Source organism: Euprymna scolopes, chromosome 29, assembly GCF_053919585.1.
Source record: "Euprymna scolopes isolate OS-2025 chromosome 29, ASM5391958v1, whole genome shotgun sequence".
Taxonomy (NCBI): domain Eukaryota; kingdom Metazoa; phylum Mollusca; class Cephalopoda; order Sepiida; family Sepiolidae; genus Euprymna; species Euprymna scolopes.
In genome coordinates, this window is record NC_136510.1 from 5,055,947 (window position 1) to 5,079,872 (window position 23,926).

At 33.4% G+C, this 23,926-nt stretch overlaps 1 protein-coding gene across 1 annotated transcript in view; it reads left to right on the plus strand.

Moving 5' to 3' along the window:
• LOC145252463 (serine/threonine-protein kinase 31-like) overlaps positions 1-23,926 on the plus strand; it is a 118,391-nt gene that overhangs the window by 35,164 nt on the left and 59,301 nt on the right. The window contains exons 3-12 of the mRNA XM_080111879.1: positions 1,323-1,439; positions 2,770-2,852; positions 5,574-5,668; positions 6,625-6,777; positions 9,258-9,332; positions 11,309-11,458; positions 14,144-14,490; positions 18,416-18,581; positions 20,150-20,200; positions 20,466-20,509. Coding sequence (XP_079968005.1) covers positions 1,323-1,439; positions 2,770-2,852; positions 5,574-5,668; positions 6,625-6,777; positions 9,258-9,332; positions 11,309-11,458; positions 14,144-14,490; positions 18,416-18,581; positions 20,150-20,200; positions 20,466-20,509 — 1,281 coding nt within the window. The remainder of the gene's footprint in view (positions 1-1,322; positions 1,440-2,769; positions 2,853-5,573; positions 5,669-6,624; positions 6,778-9,257; positions 9,333-11,308; positions 11,459-14,143; positions 14,491-18,415; positions 18,582-20,149; positions 20,201-20,465; positions 20,510-23,926) is intronic.

Sequence of the window (23,926 nt, forward strand, 5' to 3'; positions counted from 1 at the left end):
TTCTGCTTTCATAATCAATATGAAATTATATAAACTTCCACAGTCTGTAAAAAATTTTCTTCTGCAAATATGATTCATTTCATCTTTGTAATTTCTTTTAATGCATTAATCTGCAAAATTTATTGTCTATTTTGCAAACCCCCTTTCCTCTGACAAGAAGAATTGCATTTTTCGAAACTCCACGGAATAAGGTTTTTCCAGTTTATTTGTACTTCTTGTCGGATAATTAAAAATTCTGAGGCCCTGCATATGACCTTAAACTATATCCAGTAGTAAGGCCCCAGCTTGCAGACTTTGAGGAGTGTGGAGCCACTCTTTAATTGCCATTGCTCCCAGGTCCACTCTGACCCGGAGTGGTAGTACCTGTTAGGGTCCCAACTATGGGTTAAATAGAAACCGACTTGAAAACAACAAATATAATCTATTAAAAAATTTTTCTTCCAAATCTTTGGATTTGGCATTAAATAACCTGAAAAGGGTTGATATGCCATAAAACAAAAACAACCATAAACAACCATAAAAATTCTGAATAACTTCACAGGTTTTTAATGTTTTTTTGAGAATTTCAATTAATTTTCCACAAGATTTTTCAATTAAACACACACACACACACACACTCTTTTTCATCACAAACAAAGCATATTGCAAATATGAACATAAGGGATTACTATTTGGGATCATCTCTAAGGGGAAACTGTGGGGAGTAGAGTAGTGAGATTTCTGTTCACATTTAAACTTTTGCTGGTTAATACAGTCAGAGAAGCAGGAAATTGAAAAAATTTTAAAGTCGAGCAGTGTAAAGGCACAAACTATTAGAATAGAAAACTTTCTGGCGTCTAGGGACGTTGGTATTGAAGTGATGGAATTTTGCTGTTAATCGGGAGAATATATATTGGAGGGGCACAAGTGCGAAGAGTTCATCAAAGCACATTCCATAGATATTGAAAGATGCATAATATTGAAAGATGCATAATATTGAAAGATGCATAAAATATTACATAATGCATGATTTATTTTTATTTTTCAAGTCATTTTTTAATGAATGAAATCTAAAAACACAAAAAAATTGGTCTACAGAACCTGTAGTCCAATTTTGACTCTGATCTGGTTCCGACTGTTAAAGCAAAGAATTTGTTCCAGCTCCATCATACACTTGCATTTTCATATCGAAATGAATATCAACCTTTTATTTACAAAATATTTTTTTTTTTATCCAGTCAAATCCATTGAAAAAACTTTCTTGATATCAATTTTTCTTGTTGCTTTTGAATACTTATACATTTTTTAACTAATGAAATTCATGACATTTTTTTCTTTGTCAGATACGTGCGATTCTATTGCGATGATGATTCCAAAAAAGCTGTTGATGAATGCAATGGCTGTGAAGTAGACGGCAACCGAATCATAGTCAAGAAAACTAAAAACGATAAAAGACAAAGGTTCGTATTGAGTTTGGTCATTTTCTTTTCGTTTCAGCAGCTCAATTGCTCATGTTTTGGTTTTGTTTTATCAAGAAAAAAAATGGCTCAAAATAAAAAAAAAATGGATCAAAAAAATGGATCAAAATAAGAAAAATGAATCAAAATAAAAAATATATAAATTAGTATAAGCGTGATTGTCTTGCACGTTGTCTTTAGCTGCAGCCATCTGTTGATCCAATCAGCACTACAATAACAACCAAAACCCAAAGTTCAGTTTATAAACAAATAGCAAAAATTTATTTTTTTAAAGTTTACAAATGGTAAACTACATGAATGGCAATGCTCAATCCTTTTTTGATCACATCTAAGACTGCCTTCATTCATTTATCTACAAATATAAACCTGGATATTGTTGTTCTCACATTTCATTTCTCCAACAGTATTCGTTACCATTTGAGTTAAGGACAGATATCAAAACTTGAAAAATTAACATAGTTTAACATATAAATGTATATTTGAGCGTGTGCCTTTAGGAGCATTTTAAGTCGGCTTGGACCTGCCAAATTCCATTTATTTTTTCAATTTTGATCCTTCAACAGCTATTTTTATCAGCTAAAAACCATATTCTATAGGTCCAAATCCCCTATATATCAAGTTTTAAATTTGTAGACCAAAAATTAATAATAGTGTGGTAGAGACCGGTCTACACACACACACACACACACACACACACAAGGTCACTTATATATATATATATATATATATATATATATATATGTGTGCGTGTTGCAATATATTTTATATAAGTAGAGAGTACGATTAAAGAAAATTGGAAGGTTCTATTTATAGACACTGGCGATAGGAACTGACCAATCAAATGGAGCCACATTCTACTAGCAACCACTCAGAAACCAGAATCATTCGATAAAAATGTAGAATTCCCATACATAATTTATCGATATGAGAAAAATCTTTGCTTTTCGTCTGCAAAATTTTAAAGTTCACCCTTATACAGATTAGCTACCCATCAAAAACTATTTTTTCATCTCGGAATTTATTCAGACTAGTTACCCATCGGAAACTCTTCTAAAATTAAGTTTGACTTTCAATTCAAAAAAATATTTACAGATTTACATGTTTTGGAGAATAAACTAAGCCTAAACTAAGTTTTCATGTTTGCTAAATTTTTACCATTCCCTCTTGTGATTTAATCTGTTTAAATATAATCACAAAAAAAAAAAAAAAAAATTATTGAGGCTCGATATGGCTCTAACCCAACCACCATTAATTTTAATTATCCAATTATATTTTGTTAATAACAATTTTGTAACCTTTATTTCTATTTTAGGCTCCCTGGAGACAAGTTACAACCGATTGGAATAAAAACTGCTGATAAAAGACTTGACAAAATGAACAGAGGACCAGACATTGGTGAGGGGCTTTTATTTATTTGATAATAAAACTTCAACATTCTTATTTTTTTTGTAATTCACACCAAATTAGTAAATTATGTGGCCTTTATAACCGTGACTGGACTTAGTAGCCCAAATATTTAATTTTAGCTTTGACTCTTAAGTTTTAGATAGCTCTGATTCCTACATAAGAAATTTTGGTCCTTCGTAATATTTTGAATTCATCGAACTACTTATTATCTTGAATGTGATTTTTTTTTTTTTTTTTTTTTTTTTTTTCACAATGTTTCAGTCGATGTAACTTCCGACCTACAGGTATTTTTTTCGAATGCAGGAATTTGGACGGAATTTCAAGCAGAACCATTTATTTACTTCACATGAAGTAAATAAAGGAGGTTATGTCAGCCGAAATGTGAAAATGTAACTCGAGATGAGAACAGTAGTTCTATGAATCCAAATAATAAGAATAACCAATCCTCATCTCAAAAATTCAGAAACGTCATTTTGGTTCTTAATTAGAAGTCAACCTAATTTAAAAAAAAAAAAAAAAAAACTCCGGAAAAAATTTTGATATATATATATATACATATCACAGAAGAAAACATCACATTCCAAAAATTACATAATTTGATTAAGTAATTTTATTTTCTATAAAGAAAATCATTTTTAAACGATTTAAAGCAATTATGTGAAATAGTTAGCATTACAAATCTGAGCTTGCAAGTTAGAATTATTGTGGATTTCTGTGCCCTTGTTTATTTTTAACCTAGTGACACAAGTCCAGCACCCTTCCCTCACCCTAATTAAACTTTTAAATTAAATAAAATGAAATGACAGTTCAATCAAAAATTACGTTTAAACCAGGACCAAACTCAAAGAAAACCAACCTGCCTCCTCCCTTGAGGCTTGCATTTACAAATATCCGCGGGCTTAGAACTAACTTAGATGATGTTGAATCATTTCTCGTAGTAAACACCCCAGATATCTTAGCAGTCAGTCCCTTTTTGCTTACTCATAACATTTGATTTTCTCAGTTAAAAATAAAACTTGATCAATTTACATAATTTTTTAAATATAACATCTTCGTTTTGTGACGGGTACGTATATCGTAAAATTTTTTCTGGGTTTCTATTTTTTAATTAGTTTGAATTTTGAATAAGAGCCGAAATTTTAATGCATACAAAATAAAATTTAAAAAAAAATTATATTAATTCCACCAAGAGTGATGGTAATTGGAACGAAACTGAAGACAGCCAGCACAATCAAGATCGGTGCAATGGCCCCCAAAAAAACCATGTCAAAATTATTGACAATTTTGCACATTGTATCAATAATAATATGAAATTAGTACGTGAAGGCTATCAGATTCACGACTGCACATGCGCAAATAATTCACATGACAGATTCTATATGTTAAGAATAAGTAGGTTTGAAAACATTTTTTAAAAATCTTGTCAAGCAAGCCTAATGGTTATCGTACTTGACTCACTATGTTTAGGTTTTGATTTCGATCTCAGCTAGAGTATATTTATATATTTTTATTACTTACAAGAAGTGAACTGTTTAGAAATAACATAAGACTCACATACACAATCAATTTCTGAATGAAGTAAAATATAAAGTTGACAAGAAAATTCTTGCTGTTTGAAACTTTTAAATTCAGATGAACTTATCTCGGCTCAAACAAATTTATTGATCAAAATAAGCACCATCGAAACAATTGATGCCAGTAATGTAAAAATCTTGTGTTCTGGTGACAATGAAGTTGCTGAACACATTTTTGATATCATTTAGGTTTTTGGAGCATTTCTCATGCAGGAAGATGCTTGAAAAAATGGTAGTCGGTAGGCAAGGGGTCTCGCCATTTTATTTTAATTTTTCCTTATTATTGAGTTCAGTTTATGATAAAAGAAATATTATTGAAAGTTGCCGCAAATTGTTTCTTCGTTTGCATGTTTTAAAACTAAATATTAATCAAAAGTGACTTTTCCAGAGCATTTATCGTCAAGCCCAAATATCAGCTGACATGATATTATAAACAAACACAGATGGAATGTTATGAACAATATTATCATTATTAAATTAAAAAAAAAATTTTTTGAATTATTCCACCGGGTAAATTATTCCTCGTGATATATTATATTCAATAGAGGATTGATTCTATAATAATACATGCGTAATCTGCATAAATTAAAATGGGCAACGCGTGGCTGACAAATGTTGAAAAATCGCCACCAAAAATAAATTTATTTATGGTTCCCCCCCCCCTTTTTTTTTTTGTCTTTTCCTTTTCTTCCCTATCTTTTAATCTCTTTATAAATGTATGTAGGAATGGGATTGAAGGAAGGAGGATGGATAAGAAGGAAAGATGTACGTTTTCTGACCAAGTTAATTCAAAAGTATTTTTATAAGGGAATAATTGGAACAATTCCCATTAACCTTTTCACATAGATATTCCAAAAACGTTGTTAACTTGACATACCGATGCCAATGGACCCTATAAGCACAAGGATGTTTAAGATTTAAGGCAACTACTACACACATGCATCACTTTCTTTTTAGTCTTTTATCATCTCTATCTTTGTTTTCTTAACCCCCCCTCACCATTCTTTCCTCTTTATTCCTATCTTTCAACACAGACCATCATGCAATTGGCATAAATTAAAATATCATGTTTAAGCGTATTGTCAGCTAGTATATATATATATTGTAAAATTTTATTTTCACTTTAATATTGCAGTGCCATTTGAGGATCGACCAAATCGGCATGTTGGAAATGGTAAACCGGATGGCAAGATTTCTCGATCCAGTCAATCCTTGGATGATTCTGGAGATGTAAGGATCTTTGAATATTTGTTTTTTTTTTTTTTCCTAAATTTAGAAATTAATTTTTTTAATCTAATTTCACCAAATTACCAAACTTTGTAAACCCTCCTTCTCCAAAACGGCTACATCCAATGAGGATACCCCAACATCCTATCGGTACAGGGAATATCAACTTATTGTGAGAAACTCTCAAAATTAGGAGGTTTGATGTACTAGAATTGCTTTTGCTACTGGCGCCTCCACCGAGTGTGAAGTCTTAAGGGGGTTATAAGTCCAGTTAACCCCCCTACTAATTAGCCAGTTTCCTAATTTGTTAACTTTATATTTTTTATGAGTTAAATTCACCTTCAGCATACCTTGAACTCTTCTAACAAAATATGTTTTTTTTATTTATGAATAGTTCTATGGCTTTGTAAGCACAGGGATGTGAATTTAACCTTTTTATGTCATAAATTTATTGTTTAAAATTGTTCTGCTTATTTGTGAGCTTGTTAAATTAGTAACTGTTTCGAGAATTGAGGTGACAGATCAGCTAAGTTTACTATAAATTTAATAAGTATGCTATTTATAAATTATAATGGAATAATATTTAAATTTTATTTCATAACATTTTAAATTTATTTTTACAACAATATTTTAATTCATTTTTATTTTTTACTTAACAAAACTTGTCCTAATACACTCCTGAACATTTTCCATTTTCGCATTTTTCTATAATTGAACTAATTGATAATGTTTCTGAGTCTTAATGGGGATGTTGCTCTTTTCTGTGGAAGATGGAGACCCATTTTCTTATTCAATTCATCGAGACTGTCAATTTTACGAAGCTGCTGTCTTCATCCTGACATACTTCCATCATCTCATAATCAAAAACTGAACGTGCATCAAAGAAAATTCAAATTCTCAGAAATATTTACCATTTTATTTAAAGAATTTGCTTTTATTTGTCTTTCATGTTTTTACAGGAAACTGTGTTAGTAAGCCACGTAGAAAACTGCAACGTCTTGTGGGTGCAAATTGTCAATGAAGATGTACAGGACCGTCTTCTTTTTGTGTCCAACCAATTAGCGGAAATCTGTCCGTCAGCCAAGAAAGCTGACAACTTCCAACACTCAAAGGTAATTATTAATCTTGATTTTCATTTTTTTTTTTTCTTTTTTATGATTTACCTAATGTTTAGTGAGTCTACGCATTCGTTGGTATATAACGCTTCTATATTAAATGACAATACAGTATGGAACGATAAAAATGTCACCCTAGAATAGAAAAGAGGACATGATTCCATTTCAGCTTGATGGAAACCGGTTTTCTTTTTTGTTGCAGACCATCTACTAGTTGGCCAGTTGTGTACAAATCCCAAGAGCAATAGGAGCCTTCTATCATGTCTGAAAGTGACACAATGTTCAACGAGCGAGATTGGAGATGCGCCACCGTACAACTCATGCTCTCTACTGATCCAAGTTATGACAACAGGACCATTGCCAGCACCCTTAAAATGCAAATCCAGACAGTTCAACGCTTGAAGACACAGCGCAACAAAGTTTTCGGCCATGGTTATCTTTGGTGTGGTTTCAAGTGAGGGCCACATCATGTCACCTCACATCTTCAAAGTCAGCTGGAAAGTCAACACCAAAGTGCACCTGAATGTGCTAAAGAGTGTGGTGATCCCCTCGTGCAATCAGGTGGCCGCTGGCAGACCCTGAGTGTAGCAGCAGGACTCAGCACTGATCTAAAAGTCCAAAGAGTCCCAGACTTAGCTTCAGGAGGAGTGCTACGACTTTGTACCCTTCTCACACTGCCCCCCCCCCCCGCCTCATCCCTACCTGACCTGAACCCACTGGACTACTTCGATTGGTCATACGTCGAGAACATCACCAACATGACCTTCCACAACACCAAAGCGAGTTTGATTGCCGCCATTCGCCAAGTATTCGTTGAGCTTCAGTCTGCGCTTGTAGAAAAGGCATGTTCCCAGTTCCGGACCTGTATTGTAATGGTGATCAAGACGGCTACATTGAAAAGTTACTTGAATTGATTATTTTCAATAAGTTTTAAAATAAAGCTGTAGTCTTGTGGGTTTTTTTTTTGTGTTTAGCGACAAATTTATAGTACACTTTAATTGCCTCCCCACAAGCGCAAAGTTAGACATAACGTCATTTTTTATATGGGGAAATTCCAGCTCCCCAAAAAGGGGCATTATGGGTTGGAATAAAAATTGCCTCCGTTTAGAAGGAATTCTCGTTTACTGACTGAAAACAGAATAGATCAAGTGCAACACTAGAACAGAGACTACACTTTGTTTTCCAGCCAAGTATGAGTCTAGTATAAAGTCACTGTACGCATAGACAACCCATGATCGTTACCTGTGTTCGCTTTTTTAAACACTTTTGTTATCATTTATGACATAAAGCGTCTGCTCTATTTTCTACCTCTTTTAATGGATGACACCATTCTTTTTGGGATCCACAAAATTTTTTGTAGTTTTTTCATCATTGAAAATATAGATTGAACGAATACATCTTAAAAATGGATCTTTTCTTGTTTTTTAACAATTAAAAGTTTTGATTACAACAGAGTATGACAATATTTAAGTTTTGGTTCTTGTCCTGAATCCCCCCCCCCCAATATAACAAAAGATAAAGAAAAGTCTGTATTATGTACATACTCGTTACAAAATGAAAATATCATATTCCAAAAATTATGTAAATTGATCATGTGGTTTTATTTTTATAAAGAGTATTATTGGAAATTCGTAGTAGCAAGTTTGAATTGTAATTGAGTTATCTCTCTTCCCCTTTTTTTTTTTTTTTTTTTTTTAAGGTTCAAAATGGTGAACAAAAGAGAGGCTCATAAAATTTGATTTTCTCAGTTAAAAATAAAAACTCTTTCATCAAATTACATGATTTTAGGAATATTATATTTTGTTTCTTCCGAAGTATGTATATCATACAGATTTTTCTTTTATTTTTGTTTTTTAATATAGGAGGAATTCTGAGCTATGAATTTATTATTTCTATCAATTTATTAATAAAAATGCGTAACTAATAATAATAAAGGATGTTTTTTTTTTTATTTTGTTTTTAGAGGCAGATTTGGCAACTATTGGTTATTTTTAGCTCAGCTTGATTTGGCAATTCATTATGCAGAGACTGACACTCGAGCAGTGATTGCAAATTTATTATATTTACATTTGATTTCACAAAATGGCCACCTTGTTCATGTAATTTAACCCTCATTAGATTATTTTCTTTGGGGATATGTAAAATGCTATGTCCATGCTGATCAACCAGACACAATCGACCACTTGAATGATAACATTTTATGTGTTATTGCTGAAATACAGCCTAATTTAATGCATAGAATTTGTGAAAATTGGACCTCTAGATTATGCATGAGATGTAAGTGCCATATGCCCAAAATTGTATTTAAATTAGAAGTTCCAAAAATTAATTTTGGAATAAACCACATGTTTGTATGATATTTTTCTGTGATTTATTTTAATTTGAAATTTTTTGTCTCTAAAAAAACCCTTTTATTACTGGTTTTATTGAGCTTCTTCTTTTTTTTTTTTTTTTTTTTTTTTTTTCGTATTCTTCAGATTTATGCAGCAAAATTCTCTGAGGATCAGCTGTGGTATCGGTGCATTATTAGAGAACAACTTGGTTCAAACAGAGTACGACAATTTTTAAAAGCTTTTTGTCTTCATTTTCTTTTTTTACTTGGAATTTTCCATGTATTTACACCTGAATCTCTACATAAGAAGAAATGCGATTGATGGAAGATGCCCGACTGAGCTTCAATTTTTTATTTCTCTTTGCAATGTATTCGCAACAAACAAATGGTCTTATTATTAAAATACTGCAAAGAACTTTTCTTTTTTCCTTTTTTTGCGATCCATGAGATGGATAGATTGTCCTTTTTTTGCGATCCATGAGATGGATAGATTGTCAGATAAACAATGTTGTAGAGCGTATATAAATGCAATCCTAGAAACTGTTCATGAAAATTTGGTTTGATGTTAGCATCAAACCAAATTTTCATGAACAGTTTCTAGGATTGCATTTATATACGCTCTACAACATTGTTTATCTGACAATCCATCCATCTCATTAGCCTTTATCCTTAAATGACTTTTAACCTTGATAAGTGGTGACTCGTAAAAAAATCCTTTCATAACATTCTTCTTCGTTCAACTGACAATCTATCCATCTCATTAGTCCTTAACCTCAAATGACTTTTATTGATATTAAAAAAATCCTCTATCTGTAGAAGAGCTAGGTATGCCCTAAAATGGAGTACTGTTGTCACATCTGGGTGCTCGGCACGCCCTATCCAGCCTTGATAGAGTTCAAAATCTGCTTCGAAACCTAGTATGTGATGCCCTTTTCTCTTCCCTGCAACCTCTTTCCCACAGAAGAGACGTTGCAAACATGTCTTTGCTCTATTGTTATTTTCATAGCAAGTGTTCAACTGAACTCCAATCTGTGATCCCCCTATTACCAAACTTTCACAAAAAAAAAACACTCGACTAGCTACAACCACAATATACGATTTCCTCCACTTTCTATCTGTGCCTAAATTTAAATCGCAGATTCCATTAACAAAGTTTCCGTTCCAGAACTGCCTGCCTGTGGAACACTGTTCCGCTGGCTGGCCTGCTTCTCTGTTGAATAAAACATGGTATCCTTCAAATCCAATGTAAACAAGTTCTTGTTAAGCCGTCCCCATAAATAATAAAATTTTACCCAATTTACACCATTAATGATTATTACACTACCACCTTACATTCATTAACCTTTATCCTCGAGTGGCCTTCAGGCCTTGATAAGTGATGTCTCCCAAGTAAAATAATTTTTTTTTTTTTTTTTTTTTTTTTTTACCCTAAACAAGACATATTGCCACTTGTAACATAAGGGGCTATTATTTGGGATTGTGTCTAATAGGGAACTGTGGGGAATTGAGCAGCGAGATGTCTGTTCATATTACATTTAAACTTCTGAAATTCATTACAGTCAGAGAAGCAGGAAACTGGGAAGGAATTTCAAAGCCTAACAGTTCGAGGGAAGAAACTATTAGAGTAGAAGGCTTTCCTGCTTCTAAGGACGTAAGGGGGGAAGGATTTTACTGTTTGTCGGGAGTATGTCAAGGGGACACAAGTGCTATAAGTTCATCATGCAACTGAATTTTACCAAGTACTCTAACCACTGCGCTATGTCCGCAAGGTCCTGTTGTAAAAGTTACACTTTTCTAGAGTTTGAAGGTCTAATCTTTGGTGCAAGTGACCTCAAATAAAATTGTGTATTACTTGGGACTTCTGCCCAGTCATGGCTGATGGAACAAGTGCATTTTACCTCTATGGATTAAATAAAGGATTCTATTCGAAATTCCACATAGATTTTCAAGTTCAACCTGAAGAAGGCCGGAAGTTACATTGACCAAAACATTGTGAAAACAACACACACGTTGAAAACAGTAGTCCGAAGAATCCAAATAATACACATAAGTTATTATTCTACGTATAGGACTATATTTGACGACTTTATTTGGCATAAAAAACATGGTTGATATGCTGTAAACCAAATGAAACTGTAACGATCCCCCCCCCCCTTTCTCCTCATTTTATCCAGTAATTTTTTTTTTTCTTTTCAGGTGCGGGTTCTGTTTGTCGACTACGGCAACGAAGAAGAAATGGCAGCAGCTAATGTTGTGGACGTTTCACAATCAGTAGCAGAATTTAAACCATTTGCCAGGAAAATCATTTTGCACTTGACGAAAACGAAAAAATTCAATGATGAGAAGGTGAGTTGTGTGTGTGTGTGTATGTATGTATATATATATATATATATATATATATATATATTTTTTTTTTTTTGCATGATATATCACATGAATATTGCGAAAGATTGATTCCTTCTGTCTGCTTTACAAGTATTTTAATGGTAGGTGCTCCGACGAACTACAAGCCCTTGTACCCCTGATAAACCAGATAAGCAGAGAAATCCCCCCCCCCTACACAGTAGTGATCCCTGGATGCCAGAAAACCCTCTACTCTAATTTCTTCCCCAGAGCTGTTAGACTTTGGATTTCCCTCTCGGGTTCTTGCTTTCCTGTCTGTACTGACCTGCAGAAGTTCAACTATAATGTAAACAGGCATCTTGCTGCTCAACTCCCTCTATAGTATCCTTGCAATTTATGTCCCAGATAGTAGTCCCCTTACATCAAAGTGGTACTGTGCCTTGTTTGGTGTGGAAGTAGAATAAAATAATAATAATAGATGAACCTAAAAAGGATATTATCTTTAATAATAGAAGCTCTACCTGATTAAGAGGAGCAATTCATACATTAGATTAAAAGATGAAGGGTAGATTTACATAGAATTTTATTGTCAGTAAGGATGTAAATGAGAAGAGGGTAGGAAAGAACCTCTTTAGCCATGCCATTCCAAAGCGAAATGCTTCTCATCAGAAGAGAAAGGCTGGCATTATACAAATATAAAGATATACAAATAAAAACCGATTTAAGAATATTTAGATAAGAAAAAAAAATCAGTAGAGAATAAAATAATGGGGATTAATAAAGAAGAAAAAAATAAAGCCTGGAGAAGGAGCAGACACAAGATATGGAAAAAATGTATAAGAAGTAAAATGGAAAAATGTTTATAAAAAGAAATAAAGCCTAAAAAAGCTCTTTCCGAATCTCCTAATTATTATTTTTTTTTTGGGGGGGGGGGTATGTGCCGATAAACACTACAATAAATTTTTTTTCAATGTTTTTGCAGACAGTTTCCAAACAAAAATACAGTTGTATGCAGCTTTTTTATATGGGTCAGTTAAAGGTAAACCAGTGTGCTAGATGTGGTCCGATGAGTTGACCACTATCTTACTTTGTTCTTGATAGCCATGTAAATCTGGTTCAAGAAAGGGATCGACTATTGAAGAACATCTGCTAAGCTAACAATTCTAGAATCTGTAAATAAATGTTCTGATTCAACGCAAAAAAATCATTTAAAATTGAAAATATAAACATTAAAATGTTGCAAATTTAGAAAAAAAAAAAAAATCAGAAGATAAGAAATTTTTTACCTCTCTATCTTTATTCATTATGTACTCCTGTTTCCCTAAAATTTTAACTTTGAAAATTTTCCTTCATTTCCTGTTAATCATAGTCCTCATTGACATTTCTATCTCAAACCAAACATGAGTTATTCAATCTTAGTTTGGTGGGACTGGAATGCAAAACTTCTGTCATCTTATGATATAATTTTTTATACATTAAATCTTTTTTTTTTTCTTTTTCAATGAACTTACGATATAATTTTTTATACATTAAATCTTTTTTTTTTTCAATGAACTTATGATATAATTTTTTATACATTAAATCTTTTTTTCTTTTTTTTTCTTTTAATAATGGATCTGTATACATTTAGCCTTTATCTCATATTTGAAATATTCATCTAATATATTCTTCAAAGTTATTCTAACACAGTAATTAGACACTTAACGCGAGATGATAGCTTCCAGACAAGCACGAACACAAGATGATGGCTTTAAAACTAGCCCAAACGCAACGTGACAACTTTCAGACAAACCGTAGTGCAAGATGACAATTCAGACAAGTCCGAACGCGAGATGATAGCTTTCAGATGAGCCGTAATGCGAGATGATAGCTTTTAGACAAGCCGTAACGCAATGTGACTTTTAAACTAGCCCAAATGCAAAATGACAGCTTTCAGACGAGCCGTAAAGTGAGATGATGGCTTCTAGATGAGCCGTAAAGTGAGATGATGGCTTCTAGACGAGCCGTGACGCGAGATGATGGCTTCTAGACGAGCCGTGACGCGAGATGATGGCTTCTAGACGAGCCGTGACGCGAGATGATGGCTTCTAGACGAGCCGTGACGCGAGATGATGGCTTCTAGACGAGCCGTGACGCAAGATCGTAGCTTTCAGACGCGGCATAACGTGAGATCACAGTTTCCACATCTTGGTAGGTGCATTTACCCTTAGTCTCCTAATCATAGACAGGATCCAAAAAAGAGTCTCAAATCTAATAAATCCCTCATAATCGACCAAGCCTTAACCTTTGCCCTAACCCGCCACAATGTTGCATTTCTGTGTCTGTTTTACAGTTACTTTAATGGAAAGTGTTCTAATGAACTTCTAGCACTCTTGTGTCGTCTCGATATAACATACTTCTAACTAACCTGTCAAACAGCAAGATCTCACTCCTTCACTGTTGAGGTTCCTAGATGTAAGAAAGCCTTCTACTGTAATAGTTTCTTCATATGGATTGCTAGACTTTAGAATTTCCTCCCTGTTTCATGCTTCACTGATTATACTAACATACAGAAGATGTAACACAAACAGATACCTTGCTGCTCAATTCTCTGTATAGTCTCAATTAATATCCCCCTCTTGTAGAAGTGACAATATGCCTTGAAAAATAGTACAAAAAAAGATAATGCCGTCTCTCTTCTATTTTCAGGGCATATCATATGTAAAAGAGTTTACCAATGGTAAGCTGTTGAAACTCCGCCCTTGTGGTCGCCTCACCGATGGCACGGGCATCTATGGGGAATTATTTTATGAAGGCATGCACTTGACGGACCTTTTTGTGCAGGAGGGTTACATCATGAAGAAAGTGCTCCACCCGAAGACAGTCCCTCCTCCCCCTTCTCTCTTAACTCTCAACTGTTCTCAGCTTCCACAGCATCTCACATCTCCCTCATCACTACCGACTGCCAACATGGCCAATCTCAGTCCAGGACTTTTACACACGCCATGCACCAACATGGAGCAGTTGATCACCATGAATAAGACGGTTATTGTCCAGTAAGTCTTTCCTCCTCTTTTGTTTTTCCTTTTTTCTTTTTCTTTTTTTACAAAATGGAAAACTGGTCTGTTGCGCAGTGGTGTTACCAGATCAGACTGTTTGAAGGCATTGGCTTCTTGACTTAATTGCACCATTGATATTCCTGTTTTTTTTTTATGTTTTTTTTTTTCTCTTTGCAAAACTCAATCATGTTCTACAAAAACAGAAACATTTTTTATCTACCAAACAACCAAACACTGAATAAATATTTGAACTGGAGACATGAAACTTTTATCAAAATGACTAGATTTAGCATTAAATAAACTAAAAAGGGTTGATATGCCGTAAAACAAAACAACTAAACCAACCGTTGCTCAGTTTATAGAAAGGGAGTTGGGATCATCATAATCTTTTTTTATAAGTGCAAGAAATGCTGATCGGAAGATAACCAGTTTGTGTGCAAGAAGTGTAAACAAGATTGACTTTTGCCTTGAAAAGAATTATTTCTATTATTAACGTGAAAAATCCTTGAAAAAATGGAAAATGTTTTGAAAAACCCTTGAGAATCATATTTATGTCCAGTAAAAATTTGTGTTGAAATATTAAAAATAAAATAGAAATAATTGTTCCTCTATTTTTGTTTTCATTTATAATTTAGTTTTTTGGCGAGGGGAGGGGTAGTGTGGCCGCCATAAATAAAAAATCACTTCCCCACACCCACTCTAAAAAAAAAAACAAATTTCCTTCTGCAAACGGGACTCACCCAATGACAAATACCCCCCTCCCATCCCATCTCCACCCCAAGAAAAATTGTAATAACCTAAAATGAGGCTGGACGGGCCGAAAAATATGGATAAGATGGTAGCGCGATGTGTGTTACTTTTTTGAATCGGTGTTGATTGTAAAAAAAAAAATAATAAAATAAATTTTGCTGTGTAAAATTGAATTTTGTCTGGAGAAGGTCTTGAAAAACCTCAAAAAGTCTTTGAGTATGGACATTGAAAATCTGTACGAACCGTGGTAAAACAATGGAGACAGATGAGAATAAAGATGTGAAGAAAGTATATTTGAATAGTTGTTGAAAGTTTCAAGCACAGGGTGGGGCTGCTGCTAGTGTGATTGCAAGAGTTAGAAGTTCAAAGAAGTTCTGTCATTACTAGGCCTATGACAAGAGAATATTCTTTTCATTATTTTGACTCTCGAGTATATATCAATTAATATCTTACGTTTTTAAATAGTGATGTGGTTCTCGATTGATTATCTGTGTCTCACAGTGTCGGATATATACTCGAGAGTTAAAACAATGAAAAGAATATTCTCTTATCATAGCCCTAGTCATTACTAATCAGCAGAGCAGCAGCTCTGTCGACCAAAGAAAAAGTCTGTCAGGAATCTGCAATAAAAGGTATTATTTGTGTGAGTGACTGTTAGGTGATGAGAATGGGGAGAAAGAAAAAAGACGTAATTTTGTAGATGTATTTTTTTTTTTTTTCAGATAATAATGCACGTAATTTGCATGTAAGGTTGTCTATTAAAAGGACCAATTAGTGAGAAAAAAAAAACTAGTTTGAGAAAAAAGCTGAGAAAAAGCAGAAACTACAGTTTACGTTGGAAAGATTTAGTGCTGAATTCTGCAGTTTCTGTGTCCGTTCGTTTTTGGACATTGTTTCATTCGTCGCGTGCGAGTTTATGATCAGCCGGAGCTGAGAGAAAGGAAAGAAAGAAGACTTCTGCAGCGTAGGGGAATAAGCAAACGTTTTGTAGGATAAATACGAACACAACTTCGCTGTTTGTTTTCAACTCAAAATAATTTACATGACTAACATAGGAAGCAATTCGCAGAAAAATGCATCGCTCGGTTATGAAAATCAATGGACAATCTTTCAAAATGTGTATACTGTGTGGTGATGATATACAGAAGTGAAACCTGGCTAGTGGGTGTTGAGGCCATGCGTTGCATGAAGAGAAATTATGGTATAACACAAGTCTAGAAGAGCGGCTTAGTTCTGATCAACTCTGACAAAGATTAAATGGAGCAGTTGATCAATATCAATAAGTTGGTTATTGTACAAGTCTTTCCTCTTGTGTTTTTTTTTTTCCCCCCCTTTTACAGAAATTTTAGAATTGGTTTGTCTTTTATCTACTGCTCAGCTTACATGAAAAACCATAAAATAAAAACTGTTTCATATTTAATAGACTGCCTTGTAATCCATTTGTGCATCATTGTGGCAGCTTTAAGAATTCAAATTGTTGCATGGTTGAACAATTATTGTATTGTAATAATTGAAGTCCTGTTAACATGTCTTAACGCTAGTTGCTGTGATAGTCGATGTTTCTTTCTTTTTCAACAGTTGTAATAGATATTAATAACAGCGGCACACAATCTGCATTTTAATAAATATATATAATATAAATCTCATTTGTCTGTTTAAATGTATGTTTGTATATCTGCCTAAAACTTTCGACAGGTGACGAATTTTCACAAGATCAGTATCGTTTTGAAGCTCGACCCTTCGGACGACAAATATCGAAAAATTGACTAAAAACATTAATTCCTTCACCCTCAACTGGGCAGTTTTCTACAAGGAGGGGGTCGCTTTTTTACCAATTTTTTCGAAAGTCATCCCCTATTTTCGATTGACTAGCCTTAATTTAAACCTTCACCACTTCCAGTTTGACGATGGACGCAACGGGAAAGACATCACATTTTTTTTTTTTTTCATGTTCTTTTCCTCCTTCGTGATACAGGTTCGAGCTGGGCACCTAGGCTAGTTTATATATAAAAGGCATTTTATGTGTGTGTGTTTCCTATGGACTCCAAAATGAGTGGACTGATTTTTTTTATATATTTCACACACATATTTTATGTGCCTGGTGGTGTTCTTAGATAGGTTTTGCATTGGAACACCTCCGATAAGTATTGAAAATCGATAATTGAAGAAATCGTACCAAGAAAGAGTTCAATTTTGACCAAAGTTAACACTTTTATACAACCTAACATCACAAGGACATTAGAAAAATTTTATCACAACACAAGCAGAAGGGCTCCGCATATAAAATCAACAGTAGACTCTTTGATAAACCAGGAGTGTGTTCAAAATGAATGTTCTTGTTTAGAGCACAACTGAATCATTTTACTTGAATTAAAATTTAAAATGAAGTCATTATGTAAAAATAATTTCATAAAATCAACAGTAGGTTCTCTACAGTGCAATTTACATTATTATTAATTCTGAACTAAGTCATTGTGGGGAGGTATGTGACGCTTCTTTCAGGTGTACCATCGTGAGTTCCTATCTAGAGCAGGCAAACGATTGATTTGATTGATAAATGGGTGATTTCATCGATTTTGATGACAGAAAAATTATTAGAAATGCAGGACATTCATTGAACCTCGCTCAATCTCGAGCAATGTCCAGTCTACCTGCTGGTGTGTGTGTGTGAAAAAGATGAGGAATAAATGTTATATATAAATTTTGTTATGTCATCAGAACAATAAGGCAAAGTAAAAGGGGAAAATTAAGAAAAAAATTGGAACCTTTTCAGGCCATGGCATTTTGAAGCTAAATGCTTCTCATCAGAAGAGAAGGGCTGGAATTATGCAAAATGCAAATATAGATAAAAACTGGCTTAATAAAATTTCGATATGAAAACAAAATGACGGAGTATGATAATTTGGTAAAACAAATTAAGAAGTATTAAAAGTACATGCAACACATAAAGGTAAATCGGAAGAAATATATGAATGTAAGAATAAAAATATGAGCCACTATGAAATAATGGAGATCATTAAAGAGCAAATAATGAAAGAAGGAAAGGAAAAAGCAAATAAGGGATACGGAAATACGTTCAATTATTTAACTTGGCAACATTTGAAGCATTTGATGTTTTTTAAAAATTATTTTCAATTACTTATTTAATTCTTACTCCATATTTCGTTTTCAGCGATAGAAGAGAAATGACTCCCACTCCTCCAAGCTGGGCGTCTGATGATAACGCTACTTTGCAGTTGCGATCTGAATTAACTTCAGTTAAACAAGAACTGACCCAAAGTCGACAAGAGAATAATGCTTTGTCGGTGGAATTGGCCAAGACCCGCACAAAACTTCAGGTAAATGATTCCCTTAAATAATGTCTTGAGTAATTTGCATATTTTCAGTATCACTCGCACTCAGGATTGAACTTAGAATTGATCATTACTAAGTGCTTTATCCGTTGCACCACACATCCTTGTTGATTAAATAAATGGTTTTATTCAAAACTTTGTGCAAATTCACCAGAGTTCAACACGATGTAACATCTGAAGAAGATCAGATGTTACATCGACCGAAACATTGGAAATAATACACAAGATGAGAACCATAGTTTAAGTAATGTAAATATTACAAATTATCCTGGAAATTTCCAAGACGGCGATTTCATGTTTTTTGATGAAATAGATATTTCTGTTCAAAATTCTGTACAAATTCCCGACTTTGGCAGAAAGATTCCTTAGTTCAACAAGATAGACCTGAAGAATGTTATAAATTACATCGACTGAAGCGTTATGAAAATAACACACAAGATGAGAACAGTAGTTTGAATAATCCAAATAATACGAATTATCAATCCTGAAAAATTCCATGTTTTTGTTATATGATGTTACATGCTGATACATCCTGCCACGTAAAAACGTCATGGGAAAAAAAGTGAAACCAAATACATTGATTATCAGCGATTGAGGTTCAATAAATATTTAATCAGTTTTGAATGAGTAAAATTATCACCTTCGGACCATAGTCGAGATGATGGAATTCACACACTCACACCAGATATCCTGGTCCTGCATGATTGCTTCCAGGTTCTGCATGATTGCTTCCAGGTTCTGCATGATTGCTTCCAGGTTCTGCATGATTGCTTCCAGGTTCTGCATGATTGCTTCCAGGTTCTGCATGATAGCTTCCAGGTCTTGCAATGATATCTGAATATGTGAACATAAAACATGTGTGCTCTAAAACAATCACCTACAAACTGAACACGTCTTGCTTTGACAATAGAAGATGCTAATGGAAGTTTGTCATAGATTTGTTGTTTGGTCAAATGGAGAAGGCCATGTGAAGGGTATATGTACCATTCAGTCGTGTTTCCAACATTTTGGAAAATGTCCATCTTTCCAAACCATATAGGAAGATAAGCTGTATTAAAGACTTGAAAATTTTCAATTTGATGTTTTTGCTCAGATGTGATGTTCATATTTTGCTCAAATCATTAGAAGCACGCCATGCCATTCCCTTTCTGATATTGAAATCTTTGAATTGAGGGAGCGATGAAGGATCCTAGGTACTTATAATCATTGACTTGTTTTAGTGGCATTTCATTCAATGTTTTGATACCGTTATCTGAGTTGGAAGAAGAGTATTTGTTTATATACTTAGTTTTTGTCTCATTGAGCTACAGGCCAACATAGAGGCTTGCTCAAAAGATTGTAAAAAAGACTGAACATTTTCAAGGAACTGGATGATTAGTGCAGTTGTCATCTGCGTAATCAGTGTCGGTCAAATTAAAATATGAAATTCTTCAACATGCGAAAAAAAAGAATTTCAAATCTTCATGAAACAAATGTGTTGAATTTTGTGATTATGAATAATTTTCTCTTCTTTCATTCTATGTTTATATATATATATTTTTATTTTTCTCTAGAATTTGCAAGCGGAATACAACAAGCTATCAGATAATTCACCATATTCACAGGTAAAACAACTCAATTCAATTGTTTAAATATTTGATATTTTAAGATTTAAAATTTTCTTGATATTTTAAGATTTCTTTTTTGATATTTTAAGATTTCTTTTTTGATATTTTAAGATTTCTTTTTTGATATTTTAAGATTTCTTTTTTTTTTTTGATAGATTTTTTTTTCTAGATATATAAAATTTTTTCTTGATATTTTAAGATTTTTTTTCTTTCCTTGACATAACATTTCTAATGTTTGTTTTTGTTTACTTTCTTTTTTAAGCTTAAAAAAATTTACACATTAACAGAAAAAGTTCGAAAACTCAGGTAAGTTGCATATTTCAGTAGATACTCGTTTGTATACACGATAAAATTTCAATACAAGATAGCAGTGCATGTAAATTTTAATGGCTTGCGTCTCCGTCCATCGGTCCGCTTTAGAAGCATCTCTAAGGAGCTCTATCCATTTGTCAGAGTGTTCGTTTATGAAAATGGAGTTATGTCTTCCAATCAATAAATTGATTAATGAATCAATCAATAATGTTGGCAATTTTTCTTGGATAGGTCCTCCAGATGTTTTAGTTTTATTGTTTGGTTGGATGATTAGTTTGTGATAAAGTCAGGATGAAGATTGTATCTGAAATTGAATATTGAATGAGACAAATGCTAACCATCTTCCATAATATAAGACCAAAAAATTAAGTTGAGAATTCTTCTTTGATTTTCCGGTCTCGTTCCTTCTAACCATCTCTATAAAAACATCATCATCAGCAGTGTGATGATTCTGTTTTTGTGGCGTATCAATTCTGATTTTAATTATTTAATCTCAAATCCGTTATTTTGCTAAAATATTTATTCATAGCAGTTTTATGTTATTTTTATGATGGCAGATTATGCATGTATGATTGGATGCAGTTTCATGTCAAACCCAAAATAATTTTTATAGATGGCACTTTGGTTGGAGAATAATTGGTTTGAAAAACAATCACGATGAAGAAAGTTGGCTTTGTCTGGCCGCATCCCACTGAAATTGAATATAGAATAAGAGTCACCATCTTCCATAAAATAAGATCAACTCCTGGCTCATTTCTTCCATCTATAAAACATTCTCGGCAGCTCCTTCAAATGGTATCCAGAATCTTCTACAAGTTAGTTGATGAAGGCGTGATGAGGTCTTCCTATCAAACTTTTGTCACATAATAGATCTCATAGGAAGTTGTAATGGACATAATAGATTTAATAGGGAGGACATGATAGATTTCGTAGGAAGTTGTAATGGACATAATAGATTTCATAGGAAGTTGTAATGAACATAATAGATTTCATAGGAAGTTGTAATGGACATAATAGATTTCATAGGGAGGACATAATAGATTTCATAGGGAGGACATAATAGATTTCGTATGAAGTTGTAATGGACATAATAGATTTCGTATGAAGTTGTAATGGACATAATAGATTTCGTATGAAGTTGTAATGGACATAATAGATTTCGTATGAAGTTGTAATGGACATAATAGATTTCGTATGAAGTTGTAATGGACATAATAGATTTCGTATGAAGTTGTAATGGACATAATAGATTTCGTATGAAGTTGTAATGGACATAATAGATTTCGTATGAAGTTGTAATGGACATAATAGATTTCGTATGAAGTTGTAATGGACATAATAGATTTCGTATGAAGTTGTAATGGACATCGCTTTCGGTAGATCCTCCAACTGTCATTCAGAATCTTTGGCAAGTTGGTCGATGTCGGCCTGATGAGGTGTTTCAACATTTTCAGGAATCAAATCCTTCTTTCTGTTAATGATCATATACATTCCGTTATTTTTGTATTGATTTCGTCACATCAATCAGTCGATCAATCCAGTTGAGAACTCTTCTCGGATTCATTTGACTCCTTTGTTCGAACTGTCTTTATAAGACATCACTATCGGCACGTTCTCCAGATGCTACTTAATGGATTCCATAGAAGAATATCAGAAGTTCTGACTTGCTTATCCAAGAGTGAACAGCAAGCTAAAACCTGAGATGTGAGGAAGGTGGCCATATTTCTTATTTTGGTGGTTTCTTCAGTTCATGACCAATACCACTCGTCGTAAGATTTTGGTGTATGTTCTATCAAGTAATGTTTTTGTTGTTTTGTTCAAGTTGCCGAGCCATAGAGCAAAACAGATTTCACTATAAAAATCCTTCTTTGATATTGTCAGAGAGGAGGATTTCAAAATTCATCAAGGACATTTGACGCCCTTGCAAATTTTTGTCTGTTTCATTAACTGAGTATTCCTTAAACTTTTTTTTATGCTGTTGCTGTTTTTCAGCTTAATTTCTCCTTCTGATAAATTCAACCTTACTGGCCGTAATTCTTCAGTATGTGTGGCTGTATGTTCTTGTATATTTGTTTTTTTCTTGTATTATTTAGTTTGCATATTTGAAAATTTAAATGATTTAATTGCTTTAAATTGTACAGAAATGCCAACAAGACTTCCTAAACCTTCTAACTCTAACGTTCTTTATCCTCTGACTTTGTTATTGACTGTTAAACATAAACGCAGTCAATACTGAGGTGTTTTGTAAAATAGAGTAAATAATACGAGTGACACATCAATTAAGTATGAATCACAAAACTTTATATCAGATCGTAGAAAAGGTTTTGGATTGCATGATGAATGATATTGGCTCAATATTTGTTATTTTGTATAAGAGTGTATTACCTGGCATTGCCTAGGTGTCAAATCAGCAGCATTTTATAGAACCCTTCAAAAATGAGCTTTTTTTTTTTGAGGGATTCTTTTTTGCATACTCCTCATGGGGTGTGAGCATTATCATTCGGAGCTGAAGAGCGTGGTTTTAAATTTTTCACTTCAAAATCATTTAAATGTTTATTCTTCAAAATATTAAACAATAAAAAAGAACATTTGAGCTAAACTTCAGTATTATTGGAGGTATTACTATTAAATATATGTAGTTATTATAATTTATTAATTTATGTAGTAATTATAATTTATTAATTTTATTTACTGCGGACCATTACCCTCATCTTTTTCTTAGTTGTTTCACGATGTTTCGGCCAATTATTCCTCTGGCCTTTATCAAGTGGTAACCGCGACGGATAGGAACTCTGAATCTCTTGACTGCATCCATTGCAATTACTGCCTTCTGTAGTTGTCGTCTCACCACGTTTTTGGCCAAGTAGGCCTCTGGCCGGCTTTGGGCAGGATTGAAACTGCTATCTTCAGACAATTCTCACCTGGAACCATAGAGATTCAACATCTCTATCAACTGCGCCACGGGCCCCGAAGGGCGATCAAGGTTGAATTTTTTGGTCTTATAAATTCATGTTTATTATCTTCCGTGGTTGGGTCCGTACCGAACGGTATATATATTATTTAATTGGAATTCATTATTGAGATAAGTTTATTATTAATTTATTTTTTGCAGACTATTATCCTCATCTTTTTCTTAATAAAACAATACTCATCTCAATAATGAATTCCAATTAAATAATATATTTATAATCGAGGTGCTTATGCAGAATAAGGACCGTGCTATCATGTATAAGTAGTGTAATTTATTTTAAAACTTTTCTTTCTATCTGCCCTACCCTTTCACATCTCTCTCTCTCAACTGATTCAATATGATTCAAGAAAAAGTTGGCTGACTGTTTGACCTAATTTCAGTATTTTTAAAACAATTATCAGTAAGAATGAAAAAAAAAAAAGATTTCCGTAATCACCCAA